The 12,121-nt window shown below is 42.3% G+C and overlaps 1 protein-coding gene across 14 annotated transcripts in view; it reads right to left on the reverse strand.

Moving 5' to 3' along the window:
- ogt.1 (O-linked N-acetylglucosamine (GlcNAc) transferase, tandem duplicate 1) overlaps window positions 1-12,121 on the reverse strand; it is a 54,635-nt gene that overhangs the window by 26,170 nt on the left and 16,344 nt on the right. For 13 of the 14 annotated variants that reach the window (XM_084697384.1, XM_084697379.1, XM_084697376.1 and 10 more), the window contains 3 exons: window positions 10,422-10,575; window positions 10,199-10,300; window positions 9,915-10,094 (listed from right to left, as the gene is read on the reverse strand). In XM_084697384.1, the coding sequence (XP_084553510.1) occupies window positions 9,915-10,094; window positions 10,199-10,300; window positions 10,422-10,575 (436 nt within the window). The remainder of the gene's footprint in view (window positions 1-9,914; window positions 10,095-10,198; window positions 10,301-10,421; window positions 10,576-12,121) is intronic. The other variant, XM_084697385.1, reaches the window with a different exon arrangement.

The following is a 12,121-nucleotide window of genomic DNA, read 5'->3' on the forward strand; positions in this document are numbered from 1 at the left end:
TGGACTCCCCAGCATCCTACGCCAGGATCCTGTTTGTGGACTTCAGCTCTGCCTTCAATACCATCATCCCCGCCCTGCTAAAGGACAAGCTCTCCCAGCTGAATGTGCCTGATTCCACCTGCAGGTGGATCACAGACTTCCTGTCTGACAGGAAGCAGTGTGTTAAGCTGGGTAAGGTGGGAAACAGACAACCTGGTGACCTGGTGCAGCCAGAACAACCTAGAGCTCAATGCTCTAAAGACAGTGGAGATGGTTGTGGACTACAAGAACACAGCCCCAATCACCCCCATAACCCTGTGCGGCTCCCCAGTCAACACTGTGGAGTCCTTCCGTTTCCTGGGCACCATCCTGTCCCAGGACCTCAAGTGGGAACTGAACATCAGCTCCCTCACCAAGAAAAGCACAACAGAGGATGTACGTCTGGTGCACTTCTACACAGCCATCATTGAGTCCATCCTCACCTCCTCCATCACCATCTGATACGCTGCTGCCACTGTCAAGGACAAGAGCAGGCTGCAGCATATCATCCGCACTGCTGAGAAGCTGATTGGCTGCAATCTGCCTACCCTCGAGGACCTGCACACTTTGAGGAACCTGAGGTGAGTGAGGAAGATTGTGGCCGACTCCTCCCACCCTGGACACTCCCTGTTTCAGTCACTCCCCTCTGGCAGAAGGCTGCGGTCCATCAGGACCAATACCACACGCCACAAAAACAGTTTCTTCCCATCCGCTGTTGGCCTCTTCTAAATCCACTTAGTATTGCTAGTTTATGTACCCTTAGTATAGTTAGACCTCATATTAAATTTTTTAAGATTCCTATATGTTTTATGTATGTACCTTCCTGCCAAAGCAAATTCTTTGTCTGTGCAAACTTTCATGGCAATTAAAATCCATTCTGATGAAAATCATACTTTTGTTGCTGCTCATTTACACTTCTAAATATTAAGAGTGAAGTGCAGAATTAAACAGGGTTCTCTTATTTCCCTTGGTGCAAGAGAGAATGGTGATAACCCATGTGGCAGCCTGACAGTTGAAACAGTGGCATCAAAACAAAGACATTGGGCAATCCTGGGTAAAAATGGTTTTAACCTATATTATGACTTAAAGTTTTTTTTCCTTCTAGTGATATCTTTAAGCACTGGTGCACAGTGCCCGTGTTAAAATAGGTGGCGCATACACACAGATTCCTGGAATTATAAATAGGGCACAGTGCCTGTGATGCAGTTGGTGATAATAGTTGGCTTTGGTACCTATATTTCTCAAATCACAATTGAAATTCTCTGTTATCTCTGAAGTAGTTGTTCAACCTCATCTGTTCTAGTCACTTATGCACATCATCAAAGTAATGTCTCATAGTTGGTGTGTTTTAAAGTTAAATCCATCAATCTGGAATTACGTACATTTATAATTAGCTCATGTTAGCAAGATAGATGTAAGCAAGGAAACTGACAACTAACTTTGTTATCAAAGTCATACGATGTGTCCACAAATGTCTTGGACGCAGGTAGCCAAGAACGTTCCAGTGCGCGTGTGTGACTGAAAGAGCATGCAGACGTACCGCGGGGGGGCAGAGGGGGTGACTGAGTGTGAGACAGAGATGCTTTTCTCAGGCAACAGTGCAAAACACAACATTAGTGATGAGAAGTAGGCCTAAACCATTTAGGAAAAGCTAATGGCGATTAATTTGAACAAAATTGCAATTTAATATGCGATTATTATATGATTTATTATTAATAAAAAAAAATGTATACACTATTGATCTCCTGTCAGCAACATAACACACACATTTCTGAAAAATGTTGAACACACCGCAGGGGTACTCAATTAGAAACCCAAAAGGTCCACTCACAAAATTTCCAAGCAGTCCAGGGTCCGGAACAGTGATGGTTTGTTTTTCTGGCCCTTACCTCAGAGTTCTGAGGGTAATTTTGTTCAAAGTGTCTATGCTTTGTGTCATAGTGATGTTTCACGTTACCACCCTTGACAAGGGAAACCATCTCATTGCAGATTAAACACATCGGTTTTGTGCATGCTTGTCAGACCACTGTCTGAAATTTGCGATTTCCGGAATAAACTTTTAGCTTTTTGTCAGGTTTTGTCTTGCCATGATTTTCACTAAGGAGGAAACAGGTACCTTTAGCAAATACATTAGCCTGCGTTATTGCGAATGACACACACAACCTGCGTGACCCACAGAGGTTGCGGCCAACGGTGAGTGAGTAAGTTGTCTTGGTGATTCCAGTTATTACAGCTCTTGATTGAACCTCTGGATTGGACACGGAAGATAGAAACCACATCTAGTAGGAAAAGAATGTAGGCGCAAAATCACGCACCAATGAAAACTGGCTTGTATCATGACAATTATAATGTCGATTTTGGCTTCGTCCAAATTGTATTGCGTCTGGGTCCGGATCGGACTAAGCCTATTGAGCACCCCCCCCCGACATACCACCTGTACCTCTTTGAAATCGTTTTTGTAAATCAAAGCTAAACGTAGGCTAATAACATGTGCGTTGTACTTTCTCAAGGAGTAGGGTCACATATGTGATTGTTTTAATGTGGGTCCCACAGCACAACACAAATATGTGATTTTGAACATTCCAATTGAATATTTTCCGAAAGATAACTATGCAACAAATGCTTTAGTATGGCTTCAAAATGTACTAATGAGAAGGCTAACAAGAAACACTAGCATGGTAGTTGCATTGCTACGAGTATTATGCTAGGTTACTTAGCCTGAAAGCTAACTAAACCAAGCTAGCTACCGTTTCGGGAAAATAACTTGTGCTGTGGGGACTGTCGGATGGTTAAATCTTAAAAGAACAAGAAACAACGAGTTACAGTAGTCAGACTACTTTTGCCAAAACAAGAAGCACACACTGTGAACAACCCAAAAATAAGTGCCAAAGGGAATAACCATAAGAGCATGTAGTTAAGCAAGTTACAATTAAACAACATGAATCTCTAAATGCAAGTGTACCTGTAGAAAAAGCAGCAACAGTAAAAAAATAAAAATAAGATGAACTAAAATAGAATATTTTGCAGCAAATACAACAGTTTAAAATCAGTTGCCACTAACCAACAAGAGCAACAAGTCTCTAAGCAAGAGTCATTGTGATCCTTGAGGAAACTAGCATTAGGTTCAGCCAACCATTCCTAAGTACCGTTGCACTCCTGGACAGGGCTCGAAATTGGCACCCGCCAAGCGCCAATGGCGTGCAGATATTTGGGCTGGCAACTAAATTGACACGGATATCGCCTATGAAAAATGTCAGCGAATATGTTATCAATAGTATGTTTCAAGTAGGCTCCGGCCGAACCCTTGTTCTGTTTGAATCAATAGTAGGGCCTAATCGAGTTGATAAGCGTGTCTTCTTGTCTGATCAATATGCAACTGTGAGGTGCGCGAATGGACAGAGCAGCTAGTAAACTGTCGTTCCGCTGCGAGTGCCAGCCCGACGTGCACGAATACACCTGTACAAATGCAAATGAAATTTCCACTAAAAATGCTGACAAAAGTTTGATTAACGATTTCCAACGCAGCCTCCATTGGTATTCTTAACCTGGAATTATAGTGTAAGCACGAAGAAAAAATTAAAGGAAATTGCAAAACACCTGGGAATTTATACATTGATTAGAATATATATATATATATATATTCTAATCAATCAATGTATATGCTCAAAAAAATAATTATATATATATATATATATTCTAATTCTATTTATTTATTTTTTTTGGGGGGGGGGGGGAGAGAACCGAAGACCAATTTTGACCCAAGAAAAACCCCTGCATTCTGAGAGTGATTTATAATGATATTAAAATCATAGGTAAAGGTTGTTTATGTCAAACAATTTCAGAGTACGTCTGAAATGCCAGGTAAAATTTTGTCCGGTAAAAAATATTATTGGCTGGTCATTTTTTTCATCTCCCAGCCATTTTGGCTGGTAAGCCAAAAAGTTAATTTTGAGCCCTGCTCCCGGAACAAGTGCGTCTGGAGCCTAGAACATTATTTATTGATTAAAGAGTTTCTTGATTCAAGAACTTTTGCTTTTCATTATGGTAGATTATTACCTTGATCCGTCCTGCTGTATAATGAGGATTAGTCATGTTATATGCGAGTGACACTAAACATTCAGTAAAATATGTGCTATTGCTGAAGTCAACCCATTATACGTGCCTTCTGGGCATAAGTGAACAAGGTGAATTGTCTTAGAAATAAAATACTTTTCCTAATGTAAGCCAAAAGTAACTTAACGCCTTACTCTCTACAGCAAGTAACTAAGTAACATAACTAGTTACTTTACAAGAAATTTAACTAGTAACTGTAATTAGTTACTTTAAAAAGTACCGGTACCCAACACTGATCACCGTACTGAGGGGCATCATATCTTTCATGATGAATGCTTTTACGGCTTGAGTAATTTCCACGTGCCGTTGTTAGGTACGTGAATATGGAGTTAGGCTTTGAAAGATTTAGATCAGTGATCCTGTCAGGTGGTATTTGGCGTATTTGACACACTGGTGTTCGGCATTTTTGCTATGCATCGTAAATTGCTTTGTGGAGCAAGGGCTAAATTAGGTTGGTGGTGTTGCCCCGTGAGGTAGCAACGTTAGCCAGGCAGGTTTTGCACCATACTTGACACCGCGCAGCATCTTTTTAAAAGGCAAAATATTCCCACACAACTGACTTACTGTGCCTCTTTGAAACGTCAGCGTCTTTAGTGTCAGGTTCTGTTGCGCCTGAGGCCATTGTACAACAGGTCAAGGTGTATAGCGTATTTTTCATCTGCAAACTGCTTTACTCTTGCGTGTCACGTGACCAAATTAAAATCACATTTTTGTGATTACAAAATCATGTTTTGTCACATTGGGATATCACAAATGCAACTCATTGTTCATCATAATACTAATGATATGTGGGTCTGCTAACTAGAAAAACTAAGGGAAGCCCACTTCTATTTTACAGAGTTGTAGAGCTATGCGAGCGCTACTTTTGCTAGCTGTAACATTGACAAAAATACAGTGTTGATATCATAAAAAAGCATATCAAGCTACTTAACTAGAGCTATATATGAAACATTATCACCTTGGCCTGTGTGTGTGGCCTTGCAGTTCTACCAGCTAACTAGCCTGCTACAGTAACCAGCTACAGTACCTCTCCACTGACTCACAGCTAGTATTTATTGTACATGCCTTGTTATGAATGCACGTATTGTGTGACGTCCTGACATTTCTGACTGTGGGTGGTTGGCTAGCGTTAGCTTTACTTTTTGCCACAAAACGTAAATCCTGCCCGGGAAAGTCTATTCAGGGGTCCTGGAGTGGAGGGTCCGTCGGACTGTCGAACCTCGGATTCAGGAGGAGCAATGTGGTTTTCGTCCTGGCTGTGGGACAGTGGACCACCTCTATACCCTCCGCAGAGTCCTGGAGGGTACATGGGAGTTCGCCCATCCAGTCTACACGTTTTGTGGATTTGGAAAAGGCGTTCAACCGTGTCCCTCGGGGGCTCATGTGGGGGGTGCTCCGAGAGTACGGGGTACCGGATTCCCTAATAGGGGTTGTCCGGTCCCTGTACGACCTGTGCCAGAGTTTTGTCTGCATTGCTGGTAGTAAGTCGAACTTGTTTCCGGTGAGGGTTGGACTCCGCCAGGGCTGCCCTTTGTCACCGATTCTGTTCATTACTTATATGGACAGAATTTCTAGGCGCAGCCAGGGCATTGAGGGGGTCCGGTTTGGTGACCTCAGGATCGGGTCGCTGCTTTTTGCAGATGATGTGGTCCTGTTGGCTTCATCGGGCCGCGACTTTCAGCTCTCACTGGAGCGGTTCGCAACCGAATGTGAAGCGGCTGGGATGCGAATCAGCACCTCCAAATCTGAGGCCATGGTTATCGACCGGAAAAGGGTGGAGTGCCATCTCCGGGTCGGGGAGGAGATCTTGACCCAAGCGGAGGAGTTCAAGTATCTCGGGGTCTTGTTCACAAGTGAGGGAAGAATGGAGCGCAAGATTGACAGGCGGATCGGTGCGGCGTCCTCAGTGATGCGGGCTCTGCATCGGTCCGTCGTGGTGAAGAAGGAGCTGATTAGAAAGGCGAAGCTCTTATTTACCAGTCGATCTACGTTCCTACCCTCACTTATGGTCACAAACTATGGGTAGTGACCGAAAGAACGAGATCGCGCATTCAAGCGGCCAAAATGAGCTTTCTCCGCAGGGTGTCTGGGCTCTCCCTTAGAGATAGGGTGAGAAGCTCAGTCATCCAGGAGGGGCTCAGAGTAGAACCGCTGCTCCTCCGCGTCGAGAGGAGCCAGCTGAGGTGGATCGGGCATCTGATCAGGATGCCTCCTGGACGCCTCCCTGGTGAGGTGTTCTGGGCATGTCCCACTGGTAAGAGGCCCCGGGGAAGACCCAGGACACGCTGGAGGGACTATGTCTCTCGGCTGGCCTGGGAACGCCTCGGGGTCCCCCAGGAAGAGCTGGTGGAAGTGGCCGGGGAGAGGGAAGTCTGGGCCTCCCTGCTTAGGTTGCGGCCTTCGCGACCCAACCGCCGGATAAGCGGTAGATCACGACAACAAAATTATAATAACAATAAATATATACGAGAGAGAATATAGTTTGCGTCTTGCCAAAGACAAGCACACTCAATGAAAAGCCACTGCACTACCGTAGCCTTCTGCGTCGGAGTTGTTCAGTAACAGAAAATGCGTGAATTAACAGAAAATGCGTGAATCGGCAAATATATGTGATTATATAAATGTACACACAGTAGACTACTGCTACAATAATTGTTCTCTAAAACTGACCAAAATACTAGGGATGGAGATTTGAACTGATTTCACTATTCGAATAGTATCCGAAATTATTTTCCAATATCCGGATAATCTATTTTATTAATGTGGTTCCGTTATGTAATTAGCCTGACGTGACGCAAAGCATACAGTAAACACATGAACCACCACACATTCTGGCAATAATTGGGACTGTTAAACTATTAAATTAAATAAGGGTTGAATAAAGAAAACAAATGAAAGATCAATTTATTAACATGACGAAAAGACAATGAACTTGAAAAAACGCTGCGTCTTCAGATGTAGGCTCAAAATTTGGCGGAAAAGCGATTAGCCTATTATTATGTGAAATAAAAAGTAGGCTACATTGGACTAAATTAAACACATTGGGTAGGCTATCCTCTATAAAAACGAAAGACACACGGAGAAATATTGCATATTAACTTGGATATTAACTTGGAACCGGAATCCTATAGGATACGGTGCGCCACTACACATTGTGAACATAAACAGCCGATTACGCTAGCTCTACATGGCTACTGGTAAGAAAATAAATAAGCCACAACTGCATTAGCCATACGCATTTTTATTCCGGAGAATTAGCATGTAAACATGCTCAGGGGAGAGGCTAGTACGGAGTCGATTTACGAGCAGGCCGGCGTAGAAAAGACCGCAGGAACTGAGGTTGTTGCGTGGTACTGCTTAGCCAGGACACTATGCTTCTTGTAGCGCCAAATGAAATGAAAGGAGACTCGTAGCAGAACACAGGCGTAGCCTACCTTTTTTGATGGTTTTCATCATTTTCTAACGTCACAACTATTAGAATTCACAACATGACGCGATGGTTTTTCAATAAAACTTTTTTTTTTATCAAACTATGCTCATAAGTATTCGAAAAAAGTATTCGAATACTAACTTACTTAAGGATATCCGGATATTCGATTAACCACGCCCATCCCTACAAAATACAAGGTGTTAATATCACAGGAAAGCATATCAAGCTAGCAACACGAGACATGAAGTCATATCACCCTGGCCTGTTGTCATTTTGTTCTGCTCGTGACCTGGTCCAGTTGCTAGGCTATATAATGCTCTTTTTTTTCACCTTGACTGATGTGCGTGTGCGTTAAGAACCTAACGTTCAAAAAAATGTGCGCTTCTTAATCCGACCTGTGAGTGACTGCGAGTGTAAGAGAAGAACGAAGCAGCAAACACAGTCTCCGTCACCATCTCAGGTTCCAAAGATGAAATTCACTCGCAGCGACCATTGATAAATGGAAGCTAGATTGTCTTGGGGTGGACCCGATTTTTTTGCAAAGCATGTCTAACTTGTGGACAACGACTTGCCAAACTTGTTGTTAATCTGGCACAGGCAAATTTTTCTGCTGAATCTAGTTGAGCGAAAACATTAAAAAATACGAGGCCTTTCGTCACCAGCAACCAAGCTACACGCTATCGCCTACGGTGATAACTAGTTATAATTATTTGTAAATTATTTAGTTCGCTTTAGCTAGTTTAACGTTAGTGAGCTAACGTTAGCTAGCTCTGATGCGTTAAAGGCTTGCTTGCAAGTTAGCCTAGCTAACTTGGCTAACATTACACAGAGTGCAGTGAATGATTTCCCCCCCATCCTCATAAATAACTGTCATCTTGTGGTTGAAAACCAATCCTCTATTAGGGTTAAGTTGAGTGTGCAGTTGAAAAATTGTTTTAAAATGAATGTAATAATAACAATAACCACAGAGAAATGACATCAAATTGAATATGATGGTCTGATTTGTTTTCTGTTTTTTGTTAAAGAAATCTAAGAAAACACTTTGAATCTGTAGACTAGTCATATTATTGCCATTTGATGAAAATTGCTCATACTGTAAAGCCTAAATAAGTACATTTAGAACCTTGAACAAAGGTTAAATGTCTAATTATTACATTCAGTAGACGCTCTTATCCAGAGCAACTTATGGTATGTACAGGGACATTCCCCTGAGGCAAGAATGTTGAAACGCCTTGCCCAAGGACACAACATAATTTTGCACTGCTGGAAATTGAACTGGCAACCTTCTGATTACGAACCTGACTCCCTCTGGATAAGAGCGTCTGCTAAATGACTAAATGTTGTTTCACAAGTGCCCCCAATAAAAAAAAAATGCCCCTGGATTTCAGTCAGTGGGGGCAAAAATTGCCCCCTAAAAAATATGTAACTTTCCTACCCTGTCTGCTGCTAGTCATTTACTGTACTGTAGCACTTCAAGCTAGCCAGCCATCTTTACGAAGCGAATTAGCTAGCTAACAAAAACAAATAAACAAATACTTATTTTCCATGTTGTTGGTCTTTACTGAAACAGACTTGTATTGTACAGGCTTTGTTGCTAACACAAGCAGGTTTGTGACGTTTGTGACTGCGACTAGATGGCTAGCATTAGAGGCACCATTTGACACAAAAACTGAAATAATTTCTAAACCGTAGGCCTGTCGCGATAGTCAATATATTAACTCATCGCACAGTATATGTAAATGAGCGCAATAATTTTTGGTGCTGCGATATTGCAACTGATCATTTTTATTTTAAAAATATAATGAGTATTAATTTTTACAGTTCTGTTATAAATGCCTTTTTTCCGACAGTGCAAATATAAACGTGACAGCGCAAAATGGGGCACACTCAAAGATAGCGTAACTCGCTATATAGCCAAAGAGATACAGCCATTAAACACAGTCGAAAAACCAGCATTTACAAATATGCTGCAAACTTTTGACAAACACAGGGCTGCCAATTCTCACGCATTGGCCGTGAGACACACGCATTTCAACCATTTCACACGCTCTCACGTCTCAAGCTGAAAAGGCAATGCCAACCAAGAAGCCCTGTTAACGTTGTAAACAATAAGGGATGGTGGAGTGAAGCGACAGACGCGCGAACAGCCGTGAAAACTCGCCTTGGGGGGGTTAAAAAGTAGTTATTGTGACAGCCCTACTAAACTGTGCAACAAAACCTTCCAGAAAGTAATAGCAATGCTTTCGGGATTTATATTTAGTCATTTAGCAGACGCTCTTATCCAGATGGAATGAGACGCACAATTAACAGCAGAGTAGGCCAATAGTTGGCTGGGTTTGTAATGGTCCTGTACCTTGTCCAGACAGAGGTTTCCGTGGCGTTCGGCGATGGCTTTGCGAAAGCCATGGGAGAGCGGGTACAGCATGCTGTGATGGGGGTGCACCGAGGGCAGACGATTCTTTTCCAGCTGGTCTGCAACAATGCTCACCAGTTTCTTCATACGCTCATCATAGTCTGTCCAGTCACACACAATCTAATGGGTAAAAGCGACAGTTGAGTCTGTAAGTATGTTTTAGTGTGTGAGAGTAGGAAGTGGCTACCTGGTGGACAAAGTCGCAGTAGGCTTTGAATGATTACCTGCAGACAGTGAGCCAGGTTGCAGTAAGCATCAGGGAAGTCAGGTTTCAGCTTCAGTGCTGTCCGATAGGAAGCTATGGCGTCTGGAATATTACCAGAGTCCTAGGAGCAGAGTAGAGACACTGACATGAAACATCCACTTACGGCATATTGGTATGTAAAGTAGGTGAAGGTGTGTGGATGGTAGGTTGGTGAATGTAGATTGTTGAGGAATGTATCCTACCTTGTGTATAGAAGCCAAGTTGCTGTGTGCATCTGCAAAGGCAGGATTTATTTGAATAGCGCGGGTGTAGCACTGCAGGGCCCCTTGAACATCCTGCATCTCCTTCAAGGTGTTACCCATGTTAGAGTAGGCATCTGCAAACGTGGGGCTGATTCTGGGGGAAGACAGGGACATTGTTACTAACATGTAATCATTGCTTGAATAACTGCACAATTTTGGCCAAAATTGACGATTATTTTGATCATTATTGAGATCACGATTAATTATCACGATTATTTGTTGATTTTAACACCCCTAATAATTGGGACATAGACAAATTATAACTGCTGTCACATCCATATTGTGCTACATTCCTGCTAATGTACAAATATGTGCATCAAAATAAAATAGGTCCTCTTACTCATCAAAATTCAGTGCATTTCCTTAAAGAGTAAAATAAAAATGTAGCAAAACTTCAACAGGGCACTATTTTACATTGTGTAAACTTTTTTTTTTTAAGCAAAAAAAATATATACTATGAACGGAATGATGCATTTTAAATATTGCTCGATCACACAAATTTGATAGTGTGAAGCCAAAATCGTGATCGTGATTCAAATTCCATTAATTGTACAGCCCTAGACCACAGCCAAATAGGGTCGGTTTTTGAAACCGTTATGCCGTTTTACAGCAGCAGTTTCAAATTGTGAGATTTGCATAGGAACGAGGTGTCGATGGACTTTGAGGTTCACTGTATGTCCATTTTACCCACCGAACTGTCGTTATTCAGCTATGGCAAGGTAAGCTCAGTTGGGACTGGGACACCAGTATCAAGATTGGGACTCCAGTATCAAGAGTAGATGGCAGGTTACACAAGGGCAGTAGCGCATGTGAAATGAGAGTAGCATTTGATAAATACTACAACTAGTCTGACATAATTTAGAATAGCCTACGTTTTGTTCCTATTACATCTACGGACTAAAAAAGATTAAACAGGTTAATATTGGGTAGCCTACTGCATTGTGCAAAGGACTTGAGCTGGTAACCCGTGGATGCATCAAAAGGCGATTCCATCCCCCCCATATGGTCAATCGCGTAGTGAATCAATGCATTTGGTCTCAACAGTTCCTTTCAACGGTGTAGCTCTAGCTTACTCAAATCCAGTTTCCCAACATTCCAAGCATTCCATTCTGATAGGCCTACTTACAGCTCAAGAATACATTCCATTTAGCTCACTGTATGCGGGGAATAGCATAACAAAGATGTGGTTTTAGTAGCCGAGGCGAGGTGGGGGCGGATTAGAGCAGTGGTAAAAAAATTGTCTACATCTAAGGGTGTGTTCACACTTGGCAGGTTTGGTTAGATGAAAACAAACGTAGATTCGATTGCTCTGTTAGCAAACCAAGACTATAGGCTACAATTTGATTTTTTGGTCCGGACCAAGAGATCTAAGATAACCGAACTACAAGTGTGAACACGACAGTCATAAACTCCACCAGCGATGAGCAGTAGCCCAATTACAAACTAGCATTGACTTTTTCGACCATTTTGTGTTGATACACAAGCCTACTATGATATCCTGCTCTATAATATTCAAATCTCACTCAAACATACTTCAGATACTTAAGCAACCACAGATTGACCTTAATATTGAACAATACAGTTTCTATTTTGTTGAACCCAGGTCAGCTGATCGCTTCTTTTGCAAGTGTTTTTTGCCA

This window comes from Hypomesus nipponensis, chromosome 1, assembly GCF_054491055.1.
Source record: "Hypomesus nipponensis isolate SF chromosome 1, ASM5449105v1, whole genome shotgun sequence".
Classification (NCBI taxonomy): domain Eukaryota; kingdom Metazoa; phylum Chordata; class Actinopteri; order Osmeriformes; family Osmeridae; genus Hypomesus; species Hypomesus nipponensis.